This window comes from Tachyglossus aculeatus, chromosome 4 (genome assembly GCF_015852505.1).
Source record: "Tachyglossus aculeatus isolate mTacAcu1 chromosome 4, mTacAcu1.pri, whole genome shotgun sequence".
Lineage (NCBI taxonomy): Eukaryota > Metazoa > Chordata > Mammalia > Monotremata > Tachyglossidae > Tachyglossus > Tachyglossus aculeatus.
In genome coordinates, this window is record NC_052069.1 from 92,584,290 (window position 1) to 92,600,652 (window position 16,363).

Sequence of the window (16,363 nt, forward strand, 5' to 3'; positions counted from 1 at the left end):
AATAGAATAGTAAATATGTACAGGAGAAGCAGCGTGGCTCAGTGGAAAGAGCTTGGGCTTTAGAGTCAGAGGTCATGGGTTCAAATCCCGGCTCCGCCAATTGTCAGCTCTGTGACTTTGGGCAAGTCACTTCACTTCTCTGGGCCTCAGTTACCTCATCTGTAAAATGGGGATTAAGACTGTGAGCCCCCGTGGTACAACCTGATCACTTTGTAACCTCCCCAGAGCTTAGAACAGTGCTTTGCACATAGTAAGTGCTTAATAAATGCCATCATTATTATTGTTATTATTATGTACAAATAAAATAAATAGAGTAATAAATGTGTACAAACATATATACAGGGGCTGTGGGAAGGGGAAGGAGGTAGGGCGGGGGGGATGGGGAGGAGGAGAGGAAAAAGGGGGCTCAGTCTGGGAAGGCCTCTTGGAGGAGGTGAGCTCTCAGTAGGGCTTTGAGTGCAAAGGGAGGTAATATTTCTGAGGTTGCTGGGGGGAGAGGAGTATCATGATAGGAAATGCATGCTGGAGGAGTCTTTTAGAAGACCTCTGCTGGAGGGAAAGGATTTGGCTCCAAGATGAAGATGAATGGCCTCAGAGAAGCAGCGTGGCTCAGTGGAAAGAGCACGAGCTTTGGAGTCAGAGGTCACGGGTTCAAATCCTGGCTCCACCAATTTTCAGCTGTGTGACCTTGGGCAAGTCACTTCATTTCTCTGGGCCTCAGTTCCCTCATCTGTAAAATGGGGATTAAGACTGTGAGACCCCCATGGGACAACCTGATCACCTTGTAACCACCCCAGTGCTTAGAACAGTGCTTTGCACATAGTAAGCACTTAATAAATGTTATTATTATTATTATATTATAAATGGCAAAAACAGTTGATGGAAGGAAAGTTGAGAGAGGGGATTTTCTTGGGCTCATTAAGAGCAAACGCTGGCATAAAACAGAAGAAGGAAGCTAGGATTCAGGGAGCCAGCTGATAGACATTCATTCATTCATTCATTCAATCATATTTGAGCACTTACTGTTTGCAGAGCACTGTACTAAGTGCTTGGAAATGGTTAGGAGTTTTGAGGAGGGTTGGGGGGTCATTGAGGAAGGGAAAGGGAGTGACTAATATTTTAGAAAGATGATTTATGTCACTGTATTTACAGTCTTAAAAGAGGAGGCTAGAGGTAGGAAGATAGGTAAGGAGACTGTTATACTAGTCCAGTCAGGAGATTAGAGAGTTTAAAAAGGGTAGTGGCTACAGAAATGGATGAGAGGGTTAAAATCAGTGGTACATTATTGAGCAAGAACTGCAGAATTTAGGCAGATTGAATGTGGGAGATAAATGAGAGAGCAGTCAGAGATGAGTCAGAGGTAACACCATTGTTGCAAGTTTGTGGGATAAGGATGGTGGAATAATTGGCAATGATGCGGAAGGGAAAAAGAGTGAGTTTAGGAGAGAAGATGAGTTGAGAGTTTTAGCAATACTGTATTTAATTTGCTAACAGGTCATCTGAATGGAGATGTCCCAAAGACAGGTGAAAACATGAGGTAAAAGAGCAGGAGATCAGAAGAATGAATGGGACATTTTTTGGTTTGGTTTGGTTTTATGGTATTTGTTAAGTGCTTACTATGTGCCAGGCATTGAACTAAGCACTGAGGTACATACAAGCTCATCAGGTTGGACACAGTCCCACACGGAGCTCACAGTATTAATCCCCATTTAACAGATGAGGTAACTGAGGCCCAAAGAACTGAAATGACTTGCCCAAGGCCACACGGAAGACAAGTGGCGGAGACAGGATTAAAACCCGGGTCCTTCTGACTCCCAAGCCCGTGCTCTATCCTCTAGGCCACACTGCTTCTCAACCTTTGAGAGAGTTTACATCTGGGATTTAGCTCATTTCCAGGCTGATTTGTGAGGTGGTTGGGAGTTAAAGAGAAAGGCTTTAGGAGGCCACAGGGACCTTTAGCAGTTAAAGGCTTTGAATAGCTTGGTGGGGGGGGTCTCTGTGCTACCTTAGGTGCTCATATCTCTCCCACAAATTCCACTACTGCCTCTATACTGTTGGCTCCCAAATCTACTTATTAACCCTGACCTCTGTCCTCTGCATGCCCACATTTTCTCTCACTTCCAGAACGTCTCTGCATGAAGGAATGAATCAATCAGTGGGATTTATTGAGTGCTTACTGTTTGCAGAGCAATAATAATAATGATGGCATTTGTTAAGCACTTACTATGGGCAAAGCACTGTTCTAAGCGCTGGGGAGGGTACAAGGTGATGAAGTTGTCCCAAGTGAGGCTCACAGTCTTAATCCCCATTTTACAGTTGAGGGAACTGAGGCATAGAGAAGTTAAGTGATTTGCCCAAAGTCACACAGCTGACAAGTGGCGGAGCCAGAATTTGAACACATGACCTCTGATTCCCAAGCCCGTGCTCTTTCCACTGAGCCACGCTTACTGTATTGAGTACTTGGGTTTTTACAGTGCAATATGTCCAAAATGGAATCTTCAGAACCCTCTTCTTAAGCATCAACTCATATTTATACCCTGTTTATACCCTATACCCTGTTCTTCCTCCTATCTGTAATTCATTTTAATGTCTTTCTCTCCTGCTAGATAGTAAGCTGTTTGAAGGCAGGGGGCATGTTCACTAACTCTATTATACTCTCCAAAGTCCTTAGTACAGTGCTCTGACACAGTGACACTTTTAAGAGTTGATGGGAGTATTATTTGCTAGGAAAAAAATGAAGTTTGTAGGGGAAAGGATAAAGTTAAGGCAGCAGGGATTGGCAAGGTTGTTTTTGGAATTTCTCCCAGGACTGCTTAATTATGTAAGTGGAGGGATAAAGAAAATGGGTTGAAAATGTGAGTCAGGGTTGGGAGTTGCCAGTACAAGAGTGACTCCATACCCGATCTACCTTCCCTTAATGACCAAATTGACACTCTCAACCACACCCTCTCTACTGAACTCAGCTCACTCCCTTATCCTTTTTATCCCTTCATCAATCTCATACCAGTGACCTACAGCCCTGGATCACTTTCACAGTCCACTTCCTTTGCTCCTATGCATGAGCAGCAGAGTACTGCTGGCAGAAGTCTAGGTATCAGGCTGACCCCCTTCATTCATTCATTCATTCATTCATTCAATCATATTTATTGAGCGCTTACTGTTTGCAGAGCACTGTACTCAGCGCTTGGAAAGTACAATACAGCAATAAAGAGAGACAATCCCTGCCCACAACAGGCTTACAGTCTAGAAGGGGGGGAGACAGACATCAAAACAAACAGGCATCATTATAAATAAATAGAATTATAGATATATACATAAATACATAAGTGCTGTGGGGCAGGGAGAGGGGGTGAAGAGCAAAGGGAGCGTGTCAAGGTGATATGGAAGGGAGGGAGAGCTGAGGAAAAGGGGGTTTAGTCTGGGAAGGCCTCTTGGAGGAGATGCACCTTCAGTAAGGCTTTGAAGGGGGGAAGAGTGATTGTTTGGCGGATTTGAGGAGGGAAGGCTTTCCAGGCCAGAGGTAGGATGTGGGCCATGGGTCAGTGGTGAAACAGGCAAGTTTGAGGCACAATGAGAAGATTAGCACCAGAGGAGTGGAGTGTGGAGGCTGGGACATAGACTGGGAGAAGGGAGGTGAGGCAAGAAGGGGCAAGGTGATGGAGAGCTTTGAAGCCAACAGTGAGGAGTTTTTGCTTGATAAAGAGGTTGATAAGTAACCACTGGAGATTTTTGAGGAAGGGGGTGACATTCCCAGAACGTTTCTGTAGAAAGATAATCCGGGCAGCAGAGTGAAGTATGGACTGGAGTGGGGAGAGGCAGGAGGTTGGGAGGTCAGAAAGGAGGCTAATGCAGTAATCCAGTCGGGATAGGATGAGTGATAGTACTAATGTAGGAGCAGTTTGGATGGAAAGGAAAGGGCGGATCTTGGCGATGTTTTGAAGGTGAGACTGGCAAGATTTAGTGATGGATTGGATATGTGGGGTGAATGAGAGAGGGAGTCAAGGATGACACCAAGTTTGCAGGTTTGTGAGATGGGAAGGATGGTTGTGCCATCCACAGTGGTGGGAAAGCTTGGGAGAGGACTAGTTCATCCTTGTCTGCTTTATCTCTGCCACTCTTCTCTCCAGTAACATTATTTCTCCATCCCTATTGACTCCCTTTACCCATTGCCCTCACTAGTTGTTTGATGTTGAACCTACTCCTTAAACTCCATGTCTCCCTACTATCCCCCACCTATCTCTCGCCCCTATTGATTTGGCCTTGTACTTCATTGAGAAAATTGAAACCATCAGGGGTGATCTTCCTAATATCTCTTGTAATAATAATAATGGTATTTGTTAAGCCCTTACTATGCACCAAGCACTGTTCTAAGTGCTGGGGGGATACAAGATAATCAGGTTGTCCCACATAGCGCTCACAGTCTGAGTCCCCATTTTACAGATGAGGGAACTGAGGCCCAGAGAAGTTAAGTGACTTGCCCAAAGTCATACAGCAGACAAGTGGCAGAGACGGGAGTAGAACCCATGATCTCCGACTCCCAAGCCGGGGCTCTTTCTACTGAGCCACGCTGCTTTGTACTCCTCTCCAGTCCCTCCCTTCTACTTCTTCAACTGTACCATCTTTCCCAGCAGTATCTCACACATGGCATACTGGATAGAGTACAGTTCTGGGAGTAAGAAGGTCATGGGGTTCTAATCCTGGCTCTGCCATTAGTCTGCTGTGTGACATTGGGCAAGTTACTTCTCTTCTCGGTGCCTCAATACCTCATCTGTAAAATGGGGATCGAGACTGTGAGCCCCACGTGGGACAGCGACTGTGTCCAACCTGATTAGCTTGTATCCACACCAGGGCTTAGTACAGTGCTTGGCACACAGGAAGCGCTTAACAAATACTGTAATTATTATTATTATTATAATCAGTATTGCAGTGGAACTAAGCTTTCTGGGCAGTTCATAGGATTTTCTGACTTGGCTGACCACCATAGAAATTCTGTGGACAAGATGTTGCTGGTCTTTCTCTCCCACCACCACATGCTACCCATTCTTGACGGCCACCAAAGCCTGTCACCTCTGCCCAGCCCAGGCGTAGCTGCTGCAGTTGGGCAGATAGAGTCCATGAAAAATAACGGTGGGGCCAGCAGTAACTGAGACTGAGAAAGAAGAGGAAAAGGAGGCACGTTCTCATCCCTTCTCTTTCCCTCTCTTTCCTCCTCCCCTTCTTGACTGCTCCCTTCTCCCATGGACACACAAACAGTAATTGCCACTGGCATTCTTCACAAACACACGCAAAGTTTCCCACAAATACATTCCGCTGCATGCACATGCCTAGTCTCATTCACTCAGCCATCACTCACTTGGGAGTCATGGGATGATTTCTGTAAGCTTTTTGAAGATTTACAACGGTTACTCGGCCCTATTAACATTTCTCTCTGTTTTATTAACGAGGAGGAAACATTTGGAAGTAGCAACACACCAATCGTTTTGCTCTTGCAGTCGTGATTCAGAATACCTGGACTGACATCAGGGGATTGAAAGACCCCATAAAATAGAATGTTACACGAATCACAAATCCCCAGGAGACTTCAAGCAGAAATTGGCTTGGGAAGCTCAGATTCGTAAGGTTTGTAAGGGTTGGAATAGAGAGGATGGAGGAGGATGTGAGGTTGTGGGGATAAAGCCACTTCCTAGCTCTTTCCAACACTTACAAACCCCAACAAACTGGGGTCTCATTCTCCTGTTGCCAGAGGACAGAATCAAGCAGAACTCTATATCCAGGGGCTGGTTTGGTGCTGGGATGAATGAAAGACTAACTTAATAATTAATAATAATTGTGGCATTTGTTAAATGTTTTCTGTGTGCCAGGCACTGTACTAGGCGCAGGGGTAGATACAAGTTTATGAAGTTGGACAGTCCCTATCCTTCATGGATGTCACAGACTCAATCCCCATTTTACAGGTGAGGTAACTGAGGCACAGAGAAGTGAAATGACTTGTTCAAGGTCACACTGCAGGCAAGTGGCAGAGCTGGGATTAGAACCCATGACCTTCTGACTCTCAGGCTCATCTCTATCCACTATTCCAACTTGATTTTTCATGATACGATAATTGAAGAAAATTGTAAAATTTTACAGTAATTTTTAGTCAAGCACATCTGAAAAAATATTGCCTTTTAATACTAGAATCCTTCCAGAGAAGAATTTTTTGTTGTTTTTAAAGATGAATATCTTATCAGTGGTCTGTTGAAAATGACTTACGATCTCTGAGCCACCAGATAATGCTTAAGTAGTTGTTATTAATGGCCTGGTACTAGGCTGAGGAACTCTACCTTACTCTGAGAACTTTTGGTGCCTTGCAGAGAAGTACAGATGGATTGGAGAAGCTTAAAACACTTAACAACATTCCAAGAAGCATGAAGAATGTTTAGGGAATTCTAGTCACATGCTATACATGTGATGGCTTGCTGCGTTTTTGATTGATTAATGCTAGGAAGTGAGTGGTGTGGTGTCTCATGATTGTTTTCCCTTTCCTGTTTATATTGCCCTTTCTGCAAATTTGTTTCAGAAATGAAAAACATAATCGCTTGTGTGTGCAAATGAGGAAAGTCCTGTGGCAAAGTTGAATTTCTCAGCTAAAAGTTCCTTTCTTCCGGCCTGTCCCCCCTGTTTTATAAAATCTCTGTAATACCTGCAAAGAGTTTCAGAATTCAGTAAAAACTCAGTTGATGAAGGCAAATATAGAAATAATTGTTAAATTGAAGTCTCATCATTGAATCTCATCATTGAATCTCATGGCCATTTGTTGAAATTACTTAATTGAAAGGTTTATGATTCCTAGAAGAAAAAACACATAATTTATATTTGAATTGCTAGTTACATTATTCCTAAAATTTGTTTATGCTGGCAAATTCATTTACACATCTAAAGATCATAGTAGTTTTCATATTTTTCTGATTTAAAAGAAGTCTGAGTTATGAAGTGCAATATATATTAAATATGGGGGGGGGGGGGGATAGCCATAACAGTGTTCTCTTGATCCTTAGGCCACACTCAATTTTAATTTGAAAAATCTTGCCACCTTAATCTTCAAAATCATATAGGACCCTCAACCTTAAGAGTTAAACAGACTCACGTTGGACACAAAGCCATGGCTCAGTGGAAAGAGCACGGGCTTGAGAGTCAGAGGTCATGGGTTCAAATCCCGGCTCTGCCTATTGTCAGCTGTGTGACTTTGGGCAAGTCACTTAACTTCTCTGTGCCTCAGTTCCCTCATCTGTAAAATGGGGATGAAGACTGTGAGCCCCACGTGGGACAATCTGGTCACCTTGTATCCGCCCCAGTGCTTAAAACAGTGCTTTGCACATAGTAAGCGCTTAACAAATGCCATCATCATCATCAAGTGATGTGGCTTACAATGTGATATTCTTTTTTAGATTGAAGAGAAATTACCTGAAAGATGATAATAATAATAATGATGATGATGATGGTATTTGTTAAGCACTTACTCTGTGTCAAGCACTGGGGTAGATACAAGCTAATCAGGTTGGACACAGTCCCTGTACAACACTGGGCTCACAGTCTTAATCCCCATTTTATAGATGAGGTAACTGAGGCATGGAGAAGTGAAGTGACTTGCCCAAGGTCACACAGCAGACAAGTGAAGAAGCTGGGATTAGAACACAGGACCTCCTGATTCCTAGTCCCGTGCTCTATCCACTAGGCCATGTTTCTTCCACTGAGCCCCTTCCTTCCTCCCCCCTCATCCCCCTCTCCATCCCCCCATCTTACCTCCTTCCCTTCCCCCCAGCACCTGTATATATGTATATACGTTTGTACATATTTATTACTCTATTTATTCATTTTACTTGTTCATATCTATTCTACTTATTTTATTTTGTTAGTATGTTTGGTTTTGTTCTCTGTCTCCCCCCTTTTAGACTGTGAGCCCACTGTTGGGTAGGGACTGTCTCTATATGTTGCCAACTTGTACTTCCCAAGCACTTAGTACAGTGCTCTGCACACAGTAAGTGCTCAATAAATATGATTGATTGATTTCTTATCAAAAATCATTCAGTGGTATTTATTGAGCACTTTGTGCAGAACACTGAACTAAGTGCTTGGGATAGTACAGTACACATTCCCTGCCTACAACAATGAACAGGGTTCTAGCCTTTCCCCACCTCTAGACTGTAAGCTCGTTGTGGGTATGGAATGTGTACTCTCCCAAGCACTTAGTTCAGTGCTCTACACACAGTAAGCACTCAATAAATATGACTGAATGAATGAATGTGTTACCTCCTAGTGGTAATCTTGGAAGTTGGAGAAGGGCATTCACTCTTCAGGGCCACTGGGGTATTTTTGTGCAGAACACACAGTTTTACAATAGCAGGTGCTTTCACTATGCATTTTGGAATGAACAGTGTTAAGGAATTGGATGGCCATTCTTCCGGCAAATGCACTTTTATCTAGATAGAGCACAGTGTAATGAGGGAAGAAATAGTGGTGCACATGAACCTGATGTTGGTCAGGCCAAATACGATATAACTTAAGTTTTCCTTAACGCCTTTTATCACAGATATAGTCCTCAGCAATAGGAGAGCATAGGACTGAGACCTTAGTGCAGCAGATTTTTTTTCTCCCTTTAATCTCTCTCTATCTCCCAATGAAATAGGAGCCTCTTTTAGCCATCCCGCTAGCTGTCTGTGCTATTCAATACCTCATGACAATTCTGGCTATGTTCTGACCTTAGTGGTCTAACCACTGCTTACGTTTCCAGTGGTCAAGGTCAACCTCCTTTTTTTGAACCAATTCAGTTGTTTAAATACGATTGAACATAGAAATATGCATTGAACATAGATAAAATGTCAGTTGATAAACAGAACAGAGTCACATACTTTTCTGCTCATAGGACTCCCAATCTGACATTTTATATGCACTTTATTTTTCAGAACCCTTTATTAGATAATAATCAAAATCCTTATACTACTAAAATTTAATGAATTCTAGTGTCGAATGTCTGTTGATTGTCATACTCTTCTCTTGGCTGCAAATTCAGCCGAAATTTGATCTCTAAAACTCAAGGCAGTAGATAGTCTGAGCAGTTTACAGCATGCAGTGTGAGATGGCTTTGTTAAGAAGTTTAAAATCTTGCTTCAGTGTGTCTGTGATTAGAATTAAATCTTTATGCAGCTATGCATATGACAGCAGGGTTCATGGGTTCAGAATGGATAAGAAGATAATAAACTTTGTCTTTCTTGGTATTACATTTTGGAAAATTTTTCATGAAATCTGTTTTGGGAAGAGAGGGACTGGACAATGGTTTTGCTGTTCACTTGCTTTGGGGCAGACTGGATCAGATGATTTCTTGAGGTTTTTTTTTTACACTAGATGATTCTCTGAATATATCAAGTGCTAAATTATCTTGTATATTTTCTTATGAAAAATGGCTGCAGATTGAAAAATACTGCCAGATCAGACATCTGTATTCAATTAATTTGAACACTTGTATGTCTTTTTCTTCACATAACCTTGTAAATGAATTTGAATATAGGGAGATAACTGTTCATAGTTGAGAGAAACTGTACATAGTTTAAATAAGCATAACTGTTCATATTTATGTTCTCACGCATGTAGTTCGTCTGTGGGGAGTGCACTGCCGCGAAGACGTTGCTGTGCGTACATTACCATCGGAATGATGTGTATTTTCATTGCGGTTGGGTTGACGGTGAGTAAGGCTTGAATGGTGGAATGATTTTTTAGCATTCCTAATTTTACTACTGAGTGAAAGTTAAGCCATTGCAGTTGTTGCTGTGGTATTTGTTAAGCACTCATTATGTGTCAAGCACTGTTCTAAGTGATAAAAAGCTAATTGGGTTGGACATTGTCCCCGCCCCATATGGGGCTCAGTCTAAGTAGAAGGGAGAAGTCAAAAACCAGTAGCTTATCTAGCTGCTGCACCATGTAGGAGGAACTGCTTTTGTTTTGGGGATTCATAACCCCAGGTCTCCTTCACCCTGTTGTGCTCTGAAAGAAAGGCAAAGAGGGATTCCTTTAGCCTTGGGACAGAAGGCCCAGTTGTTTATAGCCCACTGCTACCAGGTCCTCTGTTTTCACCTGTTTGGAGGGACCCACAGGTGTCAGAAGCCAGCTGGGGAGAGTGGACACCTTGGCCACGAGATTGCTAGTTCCCTCTGTCTCTCACTTGGTTTCTGTCTACTCTCTGGCAAGAAAACTTTAAAGCAGAAATTAGTTACTTAGATGGTGAGCCCTTTGTGGGAAGGGGCTGATTACCTTGTGCCTGCTTCAGTACTTAGAACAGTGTTTGACCCATAGTAAGCACGTAACAAGTGCCATAATAATTAAGGGGATCAGGGATGAACTTTCCATCAGCCTCTCACATCTCCTCCTTCTCCTCTTTACCTGACTCTTGGCATTAGCTACACTACAATGTGGCTTAGGGGAAAGAGCCCGGGCTTGGGAGTCAGAGGTCATGGGTTCTAATCCCGGCTCCATCACTTATCAGCTGTGTGACTTTGGGCAAGTCACTTAACTTCTCTGTGCCTGAGTTACCTCATCTGTAAAATGGGGATTAAGACTGTGAGCCCCACACGAAACAACCTGATAACCCTGTATCTATCCCAGCACTTAGAACAGTGCTTGGCACATAGTAAGCACTTAACAAATACCATCATCATCATCACTCCAATTATTTAAAAAAAAAAACAACCTCCAGCAGTGAATGGGAGAGAGTCAAATTTGAGCAGAGAAGTTAGTTTACCCAAAAATATTTGCTAGTGGGAAACTGCTCTGTGCCATTACATTATATTTTGCACATACTATATTCTGCATATTCTTCCTCTGCCTTTTGGAGGATTATGAAGATTGAGGCAAAAATGAAAATCTGTCAGGCAAAGCAAGGGGGGTAGTATTTGTGAGGGCCTGGTATGGTGGGGACCCTGACCCAGATTGGCTTTTTCAGCCACACTCACAGCCATGGATAAGTTCCATCACCAGTAGTATTATCTCCAAAGGGTAACTGTGTGTCATTGGATACATATGTACAAGGGATCATCAATGCAGTAATGCGGCCTCACTGAGAAGGACCCACAGCTGAGCATCTTAGGTGAAAATTAGACCAGCAGCAGTGGCAGAACTGCAGCAAAGTGGAATCTTTGCAGCCAGAATTGCCTTAAGACTGCCTTCAAGCCTCACTCCATATCCATCAAATGTGATGCACTAGTTATGGCAATTCATGCTTCACTTACCCTAACTTCTGTTGCCTTAGAAATTGTTCCTTGTTGGAGATCAGCCTGTCCTGTTTCTGAGGAAAAATGGTTAATGACTGCCTAAGGCTAATCTTTCAGAATAATTTTCAGAATACGTAAAGCATGACAACAGTTTGTTTGAGGGCTGTTAGCCAGCATCCAACTTCATTATATTTTAGGGAGGATTCTGCTGCTTCAGTTTTTAAAGTAATGAAAATCGTGTTTGTGAATGAATGTAATTTTCAAAGTGAACACAGTTTTCTAAACACAAAAGTATTTCCTCAGATATACTGAGATTTTTTTGTTTGTTTTTCTTTCTTTTTTAGGTTGGAACACAAGATTTTGCCAGACGGTTTCATGCAACTTACGTATCTTGGGCAATTGCCTATCTCTTGGGCTTGATCTGCCTTATCCGTGCTTGTTACTGGGGAGCCATAAAAGTCAGTTATCCAGAACACAGTTTTGCGTAAAACTTTCTTATAGTAAATAGTGACAGGTGAGATCTCTAGCAGTTCAGGATAAACACTCTGGATATCTTAAAGCTCTTTTTGTCAGTGTCTGTTACAAATAGTTTCAAGACTGGGTGGTCTTTTAAGGACAAATGTTCTTTGCACTAAAAGGTCTGCAAATAATTTATTTTGCTGCTAGATGTCCAATTTCTGAATAAAGCTATGTTTACATGTTCTTTATCTGTCCTAAAGGGTACTCTTAAATTTCTCACCTCCGTATATTTCATCTATTGTCCATTTTACAGGGCAACTTATGCCATTACTCAATCTGTTGGTATTTATAAAAGCAAGAGATGCCCACAAGTGTTTCTACAGTGGCTTCTCATTTGTACTTAAATCTCAACTAGAACAGTATCAAAGTGGCTTGCTTTAAAATTTTAAGCAATAAGCATTTTGCCTCATATGCTTATTGTAACTTTTACCTAAAATTATACTGACCTTATTCAGGAATGGTATTTGGTTGTATCCTCAAAGACGATACACTATTGCTAAAAAAACAACAAACGGTTGTAAATCTTACATGATTCCAGGTTTTCAGGGAGAAAGAACAACACTTTGTTAGTATATTTTAAAAAAACAGAATAATGAAAAAATTGATCTGTCGACAAATGGATATCAATGTGAATCTAGGAATTATTGTTGTTTTATTATTGACCAGTATTTAAAGACCTGGTTAGATTGAAGAGCCTTAATTCTAGGCATTGGTATAATTTCCTCTACAATGCCTAGGGGAAATGCTTCATATAAGATGTTTGTAATATTTAACTCTACCTAGGAAGCTAGGATTACAATAGATTATTTCTTGTTATTTGATTATGGCAAAGTTTCCCCAACTGGGGAAGTTCTGCACTGGTAATTTGCAAAGGGAGTGAGATATTTTACAATAGCTAAAATAATAGTGTACCTAGATACTTTTATCATTCTGCCAAAATACAGCTGGTCAAGTTAACATACAATTTATTCAAGAGACTAGAATCAGAAACAAAAAGTTATTTAGTTTTCTACAAATTCACAGGGATCATGGGACCAGATCTTGTGCTGCCCATCTTTAGGTTTTTGCTAAATTAAAAAAGAATGCCCTGACCTCTTTAGAAGCCAGCACTCCTTAGAAATTGGTATAATTTCTATACTACCAGAAGCTAGTATAATATTTTAGATTATCTTTATTCCTGACTATGCTAGGCTGACATTCATATGAGGATTTGGAGCAAAATAATCTGAACCTCAAAGTTGCAATGCTAGTCTTTGATATATGTATAGACGCCGTAGCTCAGGATTACAGTGTATCTTTTAAAAATAAAATAAAAATCATTATTCAAAAATAGCCCTGTTTCTCTCCTATGTAATGAATAATATTTTTAAAGAGGAAATACTTTCTCCTACTATTCTCACTTGCCATCTTCCTTTAAAGATGTCCCATCAGTAGAAATGGGCTAAGAAAATAGCTGATAATAATCTCCTTAATATTTTGGGAGGGTGTGGGAAAGGAGGGAGGTGGAGTAAGAAAAGTGTTGCATCTTAAATGCACATTCTTCCAGGGAACACTGAAATGTCTATACATCCTATATATTTTCCCATTAGGTTGTAAACTCCTCAACGGCAAGGCCTGTGTCTTAAACTGCTTCTGTATATTTCCCTAGCACCTAGTATAGTGTTATGCACAGAGATGTTCAATAAAAATAACTAATAATGATTATTTTTTGGCAACTTTAATATTTAAATCAAACTGAAAAGGAGTTGGTAAATAGCTATGAAATACAGGCTCATTTTTCAATTTCCAGATTATTGTAGTCATTGGCTTTCCCCTTTTTCCCTTTCTACTGGATGTTTTCTTATCATATTAGCCCCTGTGGGAGAAGGAAAAAGAGATAAAACTCAAGATGGGCAATTTGGAATCTTTCATTTTTCAGAGAGGAGGCTGACATCATTGGTTTAAAATGAGGTTTTGTATTTCCTGTGAATTTCATTTGGCTGTGGGGTCTCTATGCCCCCAAAGCAAAGGTATTTGGAACTCTGGCAGCCAACTTTCCATAGTTTGTGTGATTACATGAAAGTCCTTTTAAAACAAAAAGATGGGGGGATAAATATAAAAGCAAATCTTATCTTGATTTGCTCTCCTTTTTTTTCCACAGTTTTTTCCTTCTCCCTTACAGAAACCTTTTCAGGAGAGCTTCAATTACCTGAGCTAAAAAGGACCACAGACAACCAAAGACTTGATTAATATGGAAGATTACCAGCCTCGACTGCTACTTCTTCACTGGATGGGGACAAGTGTGTTGAAAGAGAGCTTAGGGTAGGTTGGAAAGTCTCCTCTGCCAGAAGCATCACCCGTCATTCTTGGTATTTGACAAATTGTCATTTGATATCAGGGACCCAGTCAACTACAAGACTTTCCTCTACCATTAGGGAAATTCCCCTCACCTTCTCTGAACTGTTTGCACTGGAACTTAGGAAATTAGGGACTTTGGAGAGAAGGGCACTTGGTTTGGAGCAGCTTCCCAGAAGAAATGGTGACAGAATGAGTTACTTGGCTGGTGTGCCTTCCCCAGGAACACATGGTACACAATGGACACTTATGGAGAATATTCCTTCCCATTGGCTCTCTTTCTTATTCCTTTTCCTCCACTCTCTCCTTTTCCTTTCCTTATCTCCTCCTTTACCTTCGTTTTAGGCTTTCCGCCCAAGAGGTATCACCAGGTCACCAGAATCACATAAAAAAAAATTGCTTTTGGTGTTGTGTGTTTAACAAAATCCTTTACCCTTGTATGTGCTTTTGATGCTGTCTATTTTAGAATGTAAACTCTTTGAAAGTAGAGTACATCATTTTTCATTATTACTGTAATACAGTATTATTGCAGTACCCAGTCACCTGCCCATCTGGATGCTTCAGTTTGAAACAAATGTCTGTCAAATCTGCCTCAGACTGTGAGCCTTATAATTAACAGATATATATTAAGCACCCAAGGGCACAAAACGCTAAAGGGGCAATACACACATCGATTCCAATAGCAAATGTCCCTCCCTTCTGGGAATTCTAGATTTGAATAGAAATTTGGACACACTCACCAAGAAGATCAAACAAAAGACAAAATTGAGAGGAAACTGTTGGGCAAACTTAGAAGCAAAAGCTCAGGGATCAAGCCCATAAAAATAAATTGTGTCCTGTACATATTGTATGTTTTATGTGGTGAGTAGACAAATACTGGTTTCAAAGCCAGCACTTGAGTCTGGGAAGTCTTCATGGAGAAGGTACCCAACAACTATTGCATTTCAAATGTATTCACTCCATTTCGAATGAAATGTTTGATGCCAAAATCCTAAATGCTTTTTGGATAAGGCTGAATTGTATCTTTTTTGGAAGTATTTATTTTCACCCCAGATCACAAGTAGGTCATACTTCCATCACTTAAGCCAAGTCAGCTCCACTGACGTAGTGCCGGTGAACTTGGTAAGGAGTGCACTGGAAGGTGTGTGTTAGGTGACACAGGATCAGTAGAAGAATTGTTGTTTTTTATAAGAAAATTAAATATGCTGTAGCATCAAGTTGCTTCTACTATCTAACACCATTAAATAAGAATCTACAGGTTTTGACTTAAGGGACCTGAGGACGAGCAGAAAGAGGTAGGTCTTGGGTCTGCCAAGGGAAAGGTGTTGCAAGCAGGTAGGTAGAACTTAGGTATTGTTTGAGACATTTTTGCATAATGGTGGCACAATAATGGCACCACTATTAAATGGGAAGGAAAGTGGTGGGGTGGTTGTTGGTCTCGCAGAGCGAACAGACATGAGAAGAGGCCACAGAAAATAAATACTCCAGAGAAGCTTAATTGTCCTACAGCCAAGGATCAGGAGCATTTTCTTGATGTGAAACATGAGGGGAACCACTTCAAGTTTTAAGGAGAGGAGTGATGTCATCTAGTCCATAGCAAAATTGAGTTTTGGGTCACAGCATATAGAAATAATGGCAGCAGAGCAGTACCAGTGGCAGAAAGGCCAGTGAATAAGAAGTTAAAGTTATTAAGTTGAAGTTGATTAAGTTGAGTTTAGTGAGGAAGAGAGATCTGAATTGAGCAGTCATGAAGAAGTGGTCAATTTTATACAGGAAAAATGGAGAGAGAGAAGTTGAAAATCCTTTAAAGGTTTTTTTGTGACAAGGGGAGAAGATGGCATCCATAGTGAGGGATTCAGAAATGGGTTGCAGAAGATGATTCTGAAGAAGAGTTAAGGAGCTCTGACTTTGGCACCAAAATAGCAATGGGCCATTTAGCTCAATCAGTCAATTGTATGTGTTGAGCAATTACTGTGTGCTAAGCACTGTACTAAGCAGTTGGGAGAGTAGATCGATCAGTTAATGGTATTTATTGAGCACTTACTCTATCAAGAGCATTATACTAAGCACTTAGTGAGAGTACAACAGTTAGTAAACATGATCTCAAAGAAATTACAGTCTAGCTTTTGATTCTAAAATGAATTACAAGTAGGGGAAAGCAACAGGGTTGAAGTATATGAACATAAGTTCTAGGGAGGGATGGGTGAATATATGTTCGCATGACACAAATATGTTGAAGTGGCAGAAGAGGGAGGGAAATAAAATGGGGA

At 41.1% G+C, this 16,363-nt stretch overlaps 1 protein-coding gene across 2 annotated transcripts in view; it reads left to right on the plus strand.

The window, feature by feature from the left end:
* Positions 1-14,543, plus strand: part of PIP4P2 (phosphatidylinositol-4,5-bisphosphate 4-phosphatase 2) — a 67,630-nt gene extending 53,087 nt beyond the window's left edge. Inside the window, exons 6-8 of one of the 2 annotated variants that reach the window (XM_038745394.1) lie at positions 9,628-9,718; positions 11,585-11,754; positions 13,900-14,543. In XM_038745394.1, the coding sequence (XP_038601322.1) occupies positions 9,628-9,718; positions 11,585-11,728 (235 nt within the window). In that variant the 3' untranslated portion in view covers positions 11,729-11,754; positions 13,900-14,543. Of the gene's footprint in view, positions 1-9,627; positions 9,719-11,584; positions 13,036-13,899 lie in introns of those variants that run through there. The other variant, XM_038745393.1, reaches the window with a different exon arrangement.
* Positions 14,544-16,363: the final 1,820 nt, after the last annotated feature.